This window comes from Thalassophryne amazonica, chromosome 3, assembly GCF_902500255.1.
Source record: "Thalassophryne amazonica chromosome 3, fThaAma1.1, whole genome shotgun sequence".
NCBI classification, from domain to species: domain Eukaryota; kingdom Metazoa; phylum Chordata; class Actinopteri; order Batrachoidiformes; family Batrachoididae; genus Thalassophryne; species Thalassophryne amazonica.
In genome coordinates, this window is record NC_047105.1 from 52,644,875 (window position 1) to 52,658,694 (window position 13,820).

At 48.4% G+C, this 13,820-nt stretch overlaps 1 protein-coding gene across 2 annotated transcripts in view; it reads left to right on the top strand.

Annotated features, from left to right (window-relative positions):
- The window catches only part of zmynd10 (zinc finger, MYND-type containing 10), a 37,123-nt gene extending 24,568 nt beyond the window's left edge, over positions 1 to 12,555 (top strand). For both annotated transcript variants that reach the window (XM_034167667.1, XM_034167668.1), the window contains 4 exons: positions 11,704 to 11,829; positions 11,923 to 12,044; positions 12,124 to 12,249; positions 12,390 to 12,555. In XM_034167667.1, the coding sequence (XP_034023558.1) occupies positions 11,704 to 11,829; positions 11,923 to 12,044; positions 12,124 to 12,249; positions 12,390 to 12,486 (471 nt within the window). In that variant the 3' untranslated portion in view covers positions 12,487 to 12,555. The remainder of the gene's footprint in view (positions 1 to 11,703; positions 11,830 to 11,922; positions 12,045 to 12,123; positions 12,250 to 12,389) is intronic.
- Positions 12,556 to 13,820: the final 1,265 nt, after the last annotated feature.

The following is a 13,820-nucleotide window of genomic DNA, read 5'->3' on the forward strand; positions in this document are numbered from 1 at the left end:
CACACTCAGTAATTAACAGTCCAGACACCGTTAGGAGGGAGCACCTCCACCTCCAAATCACACACACTCGTGCAGCTCCTGATCAACCACTTATCTGGGACGGGGTGCGAGGTGAAGCCGTCACTGTCACACCAAACGCCAATCCTCCAGACAAGGAAAGCACCAGGAAAACGGCTGCAACAGAAGTTCAGATTACTATTCAACGTATAAGTCAGCAGAGAAAATTACCTTAGTACTGGTAGTCGATTTCTCGGCGGGGAGGTGGAGTTGCAGTCCGGCTTATATGGTGGTGTAGATGAGTGACAGCTGGAGTAATGAGTGACAGCTGTCACCTCCTCTGGGTCTGGCGCCCTCTCGTGCTTGGAGCCCGCACTCCAAGCAGGGCGCCCTCTGGTGGTAGTGGGCCAGCAGTACCTCCTCTTCAGCGGCCCACACAACAGGACCCCCCCCCTCAACGGGCGCCTCCTGGCGCCCGACCAGGCTTGTCCGGGTGTCGTCTGTAGAAATCGGCCAGGAGGGCTGGGTCCAGGATGAAGCTCCTCTTCACCCAGGAGCGTTCCTCAGGTCCATACCCCTCCCAGTCCACCAGATATTGGAACCCCCGGCCCTTACGACGGACGTCCAGGAGCCTGCGGACCGTCCAAGCAGGCTCCCCGTCGATGAGCCGGGCAGGAGGCGGCGTAGGGCCAGGTGCACAGAGGGGCGAGGTGTGGTGTGGCTTGATACGGGACACGTGGAAAACAGGGTGGACCCGCAGTGAAGCTGGGAGTCGGAGCTTCACTGCGGCCGGGTTGATGATCTTGAGGATGGGGAACGGGCCGATGTATCTGTCCTTTAATTTGGGTGAGTCCACACAGAGGGGGATGTCCTTTGTTGACAGCCACACCTCCTGCCCGGGCTGGTATGTGGGGGCCGGGGAACGTCGGCGGTCCGCATGGGTTTTGGCCCTCGTCCGGGCCTTTAATAGGGCAGAGCGGGCGGTCCGCCACACCCGGCGGCACCTCCTGAGGTGGGCCTGGACCGAGGGCACACCGACCTCTCCCTCCACCAGCGGGAACAATGGGGGCTGGAACCCCAAACATGCCTCAAAAGGGGAGAGGCCGGTAGCAGACGAGATTTGGCTGTTATGGGCATACTCGATCCAGGCCAGATGGTGACTCCAGGCCACCGGGTGCGCGGAGGTGACGCAGCGAAGGGCCTGTTCCAACTCCTGGTTAGCCCGCTCTGCCTGGCCGTTGGTCTGGGGGTGGTACCCGGACGAGAGACTCACGGTGGCCCCCAGCTCCTTACAGAAACTCTTCCACACCTGTGAAGAGAACTGGGGACCACGATCTGAAACGATGTCCGATGGTATCCCATGCAGCCGCATGACGTGGTGGACCAGGAGGTCTGCCGTCTCCTGGGCCGTCGGGAGCTTCGGGAGGGCCACGAAGTGGGCCGCCTTGGAGAACCGGTCCACTATCGTGAGAATAATGGTGTTGCCTTGGGACGGCGGGAGGCCCGTGATGAAGTCCAGGCCGATGTGAGACCAGGGGTGATGAGGCACTGGCAGGGGTTGGAGGAGTCCCGTCGTCCTCCGATGGTCTGCCTTGCCCCTGGCGCGATACGTGATCTGGAAGTCAAAGCGCCCGAAGAACAGAGACCAGCGGGCTTGCCTGGGGTTCAGCCGCTTGGCGGTCCGGATGTACTCCAGGTTCCGATGGTCTGTGAAAACCGTGAAGGGCAACGATGCCCCCTCCAGCAGGTGTCTCCACTCTTCAAGAGCCTCCTTCACCGCAAGAAGTTCCCGATTGCCGACGTCATAGTTCCGTTCAGCTGGGGTCAACCTGCGGGAATAAAAGGCACAAGGATGGAGGACTTTATCAGCCTCCACGCTCTGGGACAGCACGGCTCCTATCCCTGAGTCAGAGGCGTCCACTTCTACTATGTACTGGCGATCAGGATCAGGCTGCACCAGAACTGGTGCAGTCGAGAACCGGCGTTTCAACTCCTGGAACGCGGCTTCGCACCGATCCGACCAGGCGAAGGGGACCTTGGTGGAGGTCAGGGCAGTCAGGGGGCTAACTACCTGACTGTAACCTTTAATGAACCTCCTGTAGAAATTTGCAAAGCCTAGGAACTGCTGTAGTTTCCTGCGGCTTATCGGTTGGGGCCAATCTCTCACCGCCGCAACCTTAGCCGGATCAGGGGCGACGGAGTTGGAGGAGATGATGAACCCCAGGAAGGACAAAGAAGTGCGGTGGAACTCGCACTTCTCGCCCTTCACAAACAGCCGGTTCTCCAACAACCGCTGTAGGACCTGACGTACATGTTGGACATGGGTCTCAGGGTCCGGGGAAAAGATGAGTATATCGTCCAGATACACGAAGACAAACCGATGCAGGAAGTCCCGCAAGACGTCATTTACCAAAGCTTGGAACGTCGCGGGGGCGTTAGTGAGGCCGAACGGCATGACCAGGTACTCAAAATGACCTAACGGGGTGTTGAATGCCGTCTTCCATTCGTCTCCCTTCCGGACCCGAACCAGGTGGTACGCGTTTCTAAGATCCAATTTTGTGAAAATTTGGGCTCCATGCAGGGGCGTGAACACTGAATCCAACAGAGGTAACGGGTATCGGTTGCGAACCGTGATCTTGTTCAGCCCTCTGTAATCAATGCATGGACGGAGTCCGCCGTCTTTCTTGCCCACAAAAAAGAAACCAGCACCCATCGGGGAGGTGGAGTTCCGGATCAGCCCGGCAGCTAAGGAGTCCCGGATGTAGGTCTCCATTGATTCGCGTTCCGGACGTGAGAGGTTGTACAACCTACTGGACGGGTACTCAGCGCCCGGGACCAAATCGATGGCACAATCATACGGTCGGTGCGGGGGAAGAGTGAGTGCCAGATCTTTGCTGAAAACGTCAGCAAGATCGTGGTACTCCTTTGGCACCGCCGATAGATTGGGGGGAACTTTGACCTCCTCATTAGCCGTAGTGCCGGGAGGAACCGAGGATCCTAAGCACTCCCGGTGGCAGGTTTCGCTCCACTGCGTCACAACCCCAGACGGCCAATCAATCCGGGGATTGTGCTTCACCATCCATGGAAAGCCCAAAATCACTCGGGAGGTAGAAGGTGTTACATGGAACACTATCTCCTCCCTGTGATTCCCAGACACAACCAAAGTCACTGGTTGTGTCTGATGTGTGATTAATGGAAGCAGGGTGCCATCTAGTGCTCGCACCTGCAATGGTGCCGGCAGAGCCACCAGAGGGAGCCCTACTTCCTTTACCCATCTGCTGTCCAGCAGATTCCCTTCAGACCCTGTGTCTATCAGTGCTGGGGCATGAAGGGTTAAATCCCCACAAAGGATTGTTACTGGGATTCGTGCAGATTTGCGGGGTTTTCCCGCGTGCGTGTTATGACCCACCCTTAGCCCAGTTTCTAAGGACGGGCGTTGTAGTTTGACCGTTTTAGGGCAGTCCTTCTGCATGTGCTCGCAAGAGCCGCAGACAAAACACTCCCCGCGGGCCAGCCTCCTTTGTCTGATTTTTGATCTTAATTTGGCCCTGCTCGTGTCCCTAGCCTCCTCAGCAGGGGGAGCCGTAGCCACACGGAGCTCTCTGGCAGTGAAGCGTGGGGACGACGCCACCTTGTCTGAACCGGAAGGGGGAGGGACGGCTCGTGCCCGGTCACGCCCCCCGGCCTGCTCCCGACGATGCTCATTTAAACGGTTGTCTAAACGTATAACCAAATCGATCAGCCCGTCAAATTCCCGCGGTTCCTCCTTGGCCAGTAGGTGCTCCTTAAGGACCGGGGACAGTCCATTTACAAAGGCGGCGCGGAGCGCAACGTTATTCCAGCCGGACCTCGCTGCCGCGATGCGGAAGTCGACTGCATACTCGGCTGCGCTACGGCGCCCCTGTCTCATCGACAGCAGCACGTTCGAAGCGGTCTCGCCTCTGTTGGGATGATCAAACACTTGTTTGAATTCCCGTACGAACCCAGAATAAGACGTTAGGAGCCATGAATTCTGCTCCCAAAGCGCCGTAGCCCATGCGCGTGCCTTTCCTCGAAGCAAATTAATAACATAAGCTACCCGGCTAGCGTCTGATGCGTACATGACGGGGCGCTGTGAAAAGACGAGCGAACACTGCATGAGGAAGTCCGCGCACGTCTCGACACAGCCCCCGTACGGTTCCGGAGGGCTTATGTATGCTTCAGGGGACGGTGGGGGGGTTCGTTGAACGACCAGTGGAACGTCTAATACGGGCCCAGGACCAGCCAGAGGAGTGGCTGCAGCAGCGCCCTGATCGCGCGTTTCCACCCTGGCGGTGAGAGCCTCCACCCTCCGATTAAGGAGGACACTCTGCTCGGTCACAAATACTAACCGGGCCTTGAAGGCGGTTAAGATCTGCTGCAGCTCACTCAACCCGCCTCCCGCTGACGCCTGCGCTCCTGGCTCTTCCATTGGCCGTTCAAGCTGGAGTTGACGCCCCTCGGAGTCCATGACGATGGCCGAGAAATCCTGTTGGGAAGGTGTCGTAGCACGGACCCACAACAGGGGGCGCAAATGAACGGACAATAAGTAAGCCAAAAGGTAACAATTTAATGTTGTGATATTACACATGAAACGTGTCTTAATGTTCACAGTCAATAAACACCAGGTGACGTGTGGGCAGGCTCGAAGATAGAAGACGCCCGACGAGAGAGAAGCCGCGTCCCACACGGCCTCCACCACCAACAGCCTGAAGAACACCGGAGCCGCCAAGTCCCGAGTCCCCAGGTGGCCTCTGTCTTCGGCTGTCGACCCTGGTACTGCTGGCAGAAAACAGAAAGATGATGTGTGAGTGTGAGTCCGCACACTCAGTAATTAACAGTCCAGACACCGTTAGGAGGGAGCACCTCCACCTCCAAATCACACACACTCGTGCAGCTCCTGATCAACCACTTATCTGGGACGGGGTGCGAGGTGAAGCCGTCATTGTCACACCAAACGCCAATCCTCCAGACAAGGAAAGCACCAGGAAAACGGCTGCAACAGAAGTTCAGATTACTATTCAACGTATAAGTCAGCAGAGAAAATTACCTTAGTACTGGTAGTCGATTTCTCGGCGGGGAGGTGGAGTTGCAGTCCGGCTTATATGGTGGTGTAGATGAGTGACAGCTGGAGTAATGAGTGACAGCTGTCACCTCCTCTGGGTCTGGCGCCCTCTCGTGCTTGGAGCCCGCACTCCAAGCAGGTCGCCCTCTGGTGGTAGTGGGCCAGCAGTACCTCCTCTTCAGCGGCCCACACAACAGGAAGTCCTTAAAGCGACAGTATCACCTCAAAATCTCTCATCGGCCGTTAAAATTTTCACCGAAAACCAGCTTAATTTTTCGAACCGTGTCCACTTCGATGTGTCTCACAGGTTTAGAAAAAATTTTGATCAAACAAAGCGCCAGTCTCTCAGCAACTTCTCAGACAAAGGAATTCAGATGAGGGGCTGGACGACTCCTCCCACAAGGAGTGCTCACAGGTGAATGACGTCACCGACAGGCGTGGAAAAACTCACGCATGCGCATGAGGGTTCAAGCATGTCTGACGTAAAAACATATGAATGAAATCCATATAGTTTTTGAAAAAAATAAAAAGGACCTATACTTTATTGACAGACCTCGTATATATACTAGCTGGGGTACCCGGCGTTGCCCAGGTTAACCTGTTTAAGATATAATCTACAAAATATTCCAAAGTTTATATTTTGTCATAATTATAGATATCTTATAAGTATATATGTAGTCCGAATAGGCAAAGGTTTGAACTAAAAACCCAAAATAGGTGGAATCCCCAAACCAAGAGAGAAAACTGAATTTTGCTGCATGCAAGAAAGAACAATGAAGTTCTTCAGACTTTATATTGCAGATCAAGTATGCTCATAATCATTAATCAGAATTGATGTTATGACCTTTATAATTGTTGATACATTGCAAATCTAGTTTATAAGAATGCTGCAAAAATAAAATGGCTTTTAAGCAAATGTTAATTTTGGATTTGAGATGTTGAATGTTGTGAAAGTGTAGTGACACAGACCCACAACAGGGGACGTAAATGAACGGGCAATGGATAAGCCAAAAATAACAATTTAGTGTTGTGAATTGCACAACGGAATACAGACAAGTGCAGTTGAGAAGTACAGTCAATTATACGAAAAGGTGACGTGTGGGCAGGCTTGAGGATAGAAGACGTCTGTCCAGAGAAGAGCCGGATCCCACACGGCTTCCACCACCAACGGATCGGAAGAACACCGGAGCCGCCAAGTCCTGAGTCCCCAGGTGGCCACCGTCTCCAGCTGTCAGACCTGGTACTGCTGGCAGGAAACAGAAACAGTTAATGGTGGGTGTGTGAGTACACACCCAGTAATCTCTCAATACTCAGTTCCTCCGGGAGGGAGAACCTCCACCTCCAGAAACAGAAACACCCGTGCAGCTCCTGTCAGTCGCTTCTCTGGAAGGAGTGAGAGGCGAAGACGTCGCAAACCCACACTGTACGCCAATCCAGCAGAAGACTGTATCCACAGGGCAAACGGCTGCACACAGAACAATATTCAGTAAATCACAGCAGAGAAGGTTACCTGAGTGGTAGCTGGTGCTGTTGATGAGTGACAGCTGTCACTCTCTGTTGCTCTGACGCCCTCTCGTGCTTGAAGCCCGCACTTCAAGCAGTGCGCCCTCTGGTGGTGGTGGGCCAGCAGTACCTCCTCTTCAGCGGCCCACACAACAGTTGAATATATATTTAAATGTAGCTTTTACTGACCAATAGTTCTGAAGAGCCTCTTGGTAGACAATGTTCCTTGTCCTTCTGTCAGGAAAGTGGATATACAGCTGATTGGGGTTACCAACTCTGGAGCATCTGACTAACTAACTGTGGAAGATCGCAGGTTCTGCCATATTCAGGCCAGCCACATTATCAGCAAAAGTAGTGGTTTCTTTTTGCACACTTTGAGGCATTCCATCTTTAAATGGTGTAAATGTTGCCTTGCATATTTCTTAAAGTTATGCATTCATTGGTATATTTAGAGAACAAACAATCTTTTCAATTGTAAAAAAAGAGGTTTGACCACTAAAAACAGTTTGAGCCATGAAACATCAACATACCAAAACTATTAGATCAACCCCAAAGCTAGTGCACTATTATAATAGGACAGCAGGTTGTGAAGAGTTGATAAATAACAAAATTGAATTTATGATATTTACATCATAATGACCAGCCTATATACAACACGCCATTGGAGAACACAGGCTCTATGCCCACTTACTGGCTGATTGAAAGGGTGCTGCCCCATCAGCAGTTAGAACTACATCACTTTTTCAAATGATCTGCAGAGTGCCATTGTGATACAGAAAACATACGTTTGCCTGATACATTATGATCAACGCTAGGCAAGTGATACACATCATGTACACTCTACACCTTTATTTTTAGAAAATGTGCAAATGTTTAGAAATACGAGGTCTGTCCAAAAAGTAATGGACCTTTTTATTTTTTTCAAAAACTATGTGGATTTGAATCACGTGTGATTGCATCAGCCAAGCTTGAACCTTCGTGCGCATGCGTGAGTTTTTCCACGCCTGTCGATTGCGTCATTCGCCTGTGGGCAGGCTTTGAGTGAGCACTGGTCCACCCCTCCCTTCGGATTTCTTTTGTCTGAGAACTCGCTGAGAGACTGCCGCTTTGCTCCATGAAATTTTTTTCAGAAACTGTTAGAGACAGGCAGTTGGAAACCATTCGAAAGATTCAGTTGGATATCGGTGAAGATTCTGTCGGCGTCACGCGGATTATGGACTGTTAAAACCTTTTTAAAGATGGCCCACAGCGGCGGAGGGTGCATGGCGCGCCGAGCGGCCATTCGACAGGCTGGATCGACCACATCATTTCTAAACTGAACGCTGTGTTGATCCGGGACATCATGTGACTACCACAGAAATGGCAACAGAGCTGGACATAGCACTTTTGCGGCACATTCCACTGTTACAGGAGATTTTGTAATGAAAGACGTGCGGAGGATTTCGCGCGTCGGCACAGAGCAGCTCAGGACGCGCAGCAAAAAAAAAACACCTCCGTGTTGGAAACCATTCAGAAAATTCAAACGGCTTTCGATGGCTTTCAGTCGAGTGAGTATCCGAGAAATTGTGTAACAGCTGGACATGCCCCAACATGTTCTGTGAGACTTCCAAGACGGAGGTGTTTTTTTGCTGTGCGTCCTGAGCTGCTTCGTGCCAACGCGCGAAATCCTCCACACGTCTTTCATTACAAAATCTCCTGTAACAGTGGAATGTGCCGCAAAAGTGCTATGTCCAGCTCTGTTGCCATTTCTGTGGTAGTCACATGATGTCCCGGATCAACACAGCATTCAGTTTAGAAATGATCTGGTCGATCCAGCCTGTCGAATGGCCGCTCGGCGCGCCGCGCGCCCTCCGCCGCTGTGGGCCATCTTTAAAAAGGTTTTAACAGTCCATAATCCGTGTGATGCCGACAGAATCTTAACCGATATCCAACTGAATCTTTCGAATGGTTTCCAACTGCCTGTCTCTAACAGTTTCTGAAAAAAATTTCATGGAGCAAAGCGGCAGTCTCTCAGCAAGTTCTCAGACAAAAGAAATCCGACGGGAGGGGTGGACCAGTGCTCACTCAAAGCCTGCCCACAGGCGAATGATGCAACCGACAGGCGTGGAAAAACTCACACATGCGCACAAAGGTTCAAGCTTGGCTGATGTAATCACACGTGATTCAAATCCATATAGTTTTTGAAAAAAATAAAAAGGTACAATACTTTTTGGACAGACCTCGTACATGTACAAATTGCAAGAAAAGACAAAGCTTGATATTTTATCCAGTAAACTTTTCAAGTTTAATTTACAGCCTGCGGTTGAAAGCTCTCTGCTAAGAGTGAAAACCTTCATTCCAAGAACGAATAGGCTGTATTCTGATAAGTATTATATCATAGTGATTGTGTATAAGTTTTATCAAAATTCATTGCCCCCCCCCCCCCTTCTCAGCCACCAATGCCTGGCATGGGGAGAACCCATCTACATCTCTGAGCTGGCACCTTATCTGCAGGTCTAAATCCTTGTTCCTGGGGACAGCATTATGAAGAGTTTACCCTGTATTTATTTTGAAGTTGATAAAAATAACGCAGTATTGGCCATTAGGTACAGAAAAATCTCAGTTTGAGGGTGCATATTGCCATAATGATTAAACTAGATTTAAGGACTATTTTTAAGTAGGATGGCATATCTACTCATTCATACATGGTGTCAAATATTATGGGTGTAATATTGGTAGAGGGGAGTATGGGGATAACAAAGCACATGGAAGAAAGTTACTTTGTATTGAATTGTGTATTTATATTCTTACAATCAAAATGTTCAGTATATGATTAGTCATGACAGAATACTCACATTTGTTTTTGCTATAAACAGGTCTGAAAACACTAAAGTTTGTAGAGTTGTTCAAATCTTTTCAAGGAGAGTCGAACAGGTTTGTAGCAGCCATGTGCAGCATATGCAGAGAAAGGATGCATTCATATCAAGGGGGATATTTGAATCTGCTTGGTTATACAACCAAGCTGGCATGCACACCCACGCTATGTGTGCTAGCCAGCAGCCAGCAGCAGATAGCCCAGGAGTCTGGGCTCTGTTTATAGCAGTAGGCAGGCTACTGAGCTCCTGCATATATGCATAAGGCCAGCGGCCAGCTATTAAAGGTGAGAGATTTGTGCTGGAGTACAACTGCCACTGAGGTACATATGGTTCAACTGTATGTTTCAGATTATTGTTAATATTGTTGTCTTAATATTAATTTTTTTGTTTGAAAATAGTACCAGGTTGTAGCCCATGTCATGGTGGTTCAGAATATGTAACTTTGGGGAGTTCACCTTTTGTAGTTTTAGAGCCTATTCCGGACGGACAGAAAGACAAAAGTAGCCATTTATGTGTATATATATATATATATATATATATATATATATATATATATATATATATATATATATATATATATATACTCAACAAAAATATAAACGCAACACTTTTGGTTTTGCTCCCATTTTGTATGAGATGAACTCAAAGATCTAAAACTTTTTCCACATACACAATATCACCATTTCCCTTAAATATTGTGCACAAACCAGTCTAAATCTGTGATAGTGAGCACTTCTCCTTTGCTGAGATAATCCATCCCACCTCACAGGTGTGCCATATCAAGATGCTGATTAGACACCATGATTAGTGCACAGGTGTGCCTTAGACTGCCCACAATAAAAGGCCACTCTGAAAGGTGCAGTTTTATCACACAGCACAATGCCACAGATGTCGCAAGATTTGAGGGAGCGTGCAATTGGCATGCTGACAGCAGGAATGTCAACCAGAGCTGCTGCTCGTGTATTGAATGTTCATTTCTCTACCATAAGCCGTCTCCAAAGGCGTTTCAGAGAATTTGGCAGTACATCCAACCAGCCTCACAACCGCAGACCACGTGTAACCACACCAGCCCAGGACCTCCACATCCAGCATGTTCACCTCCAAGATCGTCTAAGACCAGCCACTCAGACAGCTGCTGAAACAATCGGTTTGCATAACCAAAGAATTTCTGCACAAACTGTCAGAAACCATCTCAGGGAAGCTCATCTGCATGCTCGTCGTCCTCATCGGGGTCTCGACCTGACTCCAGTTCGTCGTCGTAACCGATTTGAGTGGGCAAATGCTCACATTCGCTGGCGTTTGGCACGTTGGAGAGGTGTTCTCTTCACGGATGAATCCCGGTTCACACTGTCCAGGGCAGATGGCAGATAGCGTGTGTGGCGTCGTGTGGGTGAGCGGTTTTCTGATGTCAGTGTTGTGGATCGAGTGGCCCGTGGTGGCGGTGGGGTTATGGTATGGGCAGGCGTCTGTTATGGACGAAGAACACAGGTGCATTTTATTGATGGCATTTTGAATGCACAGAAATACCGTGACGAGATCCTGAGACCCATTGTTGTGCCACATCCAAGAACATCACCTCATGTTGCAGCAGGATAATGCACGGCCCCATGTTGCAAGGATCTGTACACAATTCTTGGAAGCTGAAAATGTCCCAGTTCTTGCATGGCCGGCATACTCACCAGACATGTCACCCATTGAGCATGTTTGGGATGCTCTGGACCGGCGTATACGACAGCATGTACCAGTTCCTGCCAATATCCAGCAACTTCACACAGCCATTGAAGAGGAGTGGACCAACATTCCACAGGCCACAATTGACAACCTGATCAACTCTATGCGAAGGAGATGTGTTGCACTGCATGAGGCAAATGATGGTCACACCAGATACTGACTGGTATCCCCCCCCCCCCCCCCAATAAAACAAAACTGCACCTTTCAGAGTGGCCTTTTATTGTGGACAGTCTAAGGCACACCTGTGCACTAATCATGGTGTCTAATCAGCATCTTGATATGGCACACCTGTGAGGTGGGATGGATTATCTCAGCAAAGGAGAAGTGCTCACTATCACAGATTTAGACTGGTTTGTGAACAATATTTGAGGGAAATGGTGATATTGTGTATGTGGAAAAAGTTTTAGATCTTTGAGTTCATCTCATACAAAATGGGAGCAAAACCAAAAGTGTTGCATTTATATTTTTGTTGAGTGTGTATATATATACACACACATATATATAAATGACTTGTTTATGGGTCATGTGTCACAGCTCAGGAGTTTCTTGACAGAGGTTTTAATCGATCAGCTGCCAATCTTGGAGGAACTGCGGCGGTTCTTGGCTCATCTTGCAATTACAGACACTGCCCCTCCCAAAAAAGAACTGGTCCTCGAACAGGTGTGCGCCACCACATAAACACCAAGACCCACATACTATTTCAGCAGTTTGTCCATTACCTTTAGCTCTGTTTTTTTTTTTCTTCTCCTGTAGCTTCCAGAGATACGGAATCATATAATGAGTCAGAATTCTGGGAAGTGGAAGGCAATTGCTAAATTTCAAGTAAAGGAGATGTTTAGCCTCTCTGAAGATGATCTGCGACTCCAAGCTCAGAGGTAATACTGTAGGGTGTAGGGGCTGTACTCACTCCAGCAGTGTTCTAGTGTAAAGTGATGATTGTCTGCGTTCAACCAGGTTGGCTCAGACGTACAGTTTGGATGTGATGGAGAATTTGATCCCTGAAAAGCCCAAGTGTGGATCCTGTGGGAAAGAGGCTTCCAAAAGATGCTCTCAGTGTCAATTACAATGGTACTGTCACAGGTAAGACAAATGCAAAATCAATAATAACAATAATGATATTACTGAATAAATGTTTTTTGTGTATTGGTATATTCAAAATACTTTCCTGATAAACTATAGATCAAAGTGTAAAGTTTCATTCTTGTCTTTGTTCTGTGGAGGGAATGCCAGGTGAACGACTGGCTGAGACACAAGAAAATCTGCCATGTGTATGAGGCCACGGAGAAAATCCAGAGGGAGCTGAACATCAGCAGCTAAGACTCTCTGCTGATGTGCACGTTTGGACAATTTGGAGTTTCCGCTTCGTTTGAATGAGAACACTGGATTTGGGTCAATGAGCAAGAATTTTTTTTTAGCAGTCCTGCAACTGCTGTCAGTCACATCTGATTTTCCTTTAAAAGAGAATTTGAAATCTGTTTGTTTTTCTGTTAACTGTTCCCACAGAGTGGTTTCCATTCTTTAGTATTTCTTTCATTTAGCTTCTCCTGTTTTGCTCTGGGTCACCAGTGGTTTTAGAGTAAATTTTACACCAGCTGTACAAGGAGACTGGGTTATGGGTGGCTTTGAACAGTTCCTAGATGCTTTACCCTTGTGCCATTTTGTCCCCTAAACTGTGTGTCCTAATAGTATTATACTAACCCTAACCCTGAAATACATAACACAAACGCAAATATACCACAGTTTATAATTGGGGGCATGGCATGGCAAGGGGGACCTTGGTTTAATTTTTCATTAACTGCTCAAAATATTGATGACATTGGAAAAAAGACAAATAAACAAACAACAAAATGTTTACATGTTTGCACAATACTCTTAAATAAATGACAACACCTACAAACTAAGTTTTTGGGGTTTTTTTTGAAGACCTGGAACACTCTACTTTAAATCCCTGTCAGTTATGTTTGAGTAGAGTAACCATGAATTCCATGCTGTGTGCTTTCTTTCTAGTTGTGTGTCGTTCTAGCTACACTGGCTTGTCAATAAAAGCTTGTTGAAAGTGTGACACTGCTGTAATTTCAATAGATATGATTGACTTTAGCGTTAAAGGAAATGTCGCATGTGTTTTAACGTCCCAGTTAGCAACACCTCATCAAAGTACTCATGATTGTAAATCTCCCTGCGCACATGCACTCATAATTAGTGGTTTCTGATGTTTTTTATTTCTCTCCTGAAGCAAGGAAACAGGTGCATTTCCTGAAAATGTCTCAATCTGCAATTCTTGGCATTTCTCTGCGTGTGAAGAGCAAAACAGAAACATCCCAGGGAGAGACAAACAAAGCAAAATGAATGAGGTTATGTCCAATAACGAAGCTTCAGACCTTTTCTTTGAATGCAGTGGCTCGGATTTACAGAAGAGACAACACACTTCACCCCGAAACTCTTAACTTTTTCAGAGTCTGTCGAATTTTGGAACTTAAAGTGTCCTGACGTTCCTGTTTGTGCCACAGGTGTTGGTTTACTGCTGCGGACATGCCTGGGCACACAGATGTACGTATGTCTTGTGTTGGAAAAACTCAGAAGATGCCATTTTTAGGAGCTAATGGACTATCTAATGTGCCACAATCCTGACAGAAGTTCGGTGCTGTGATCGG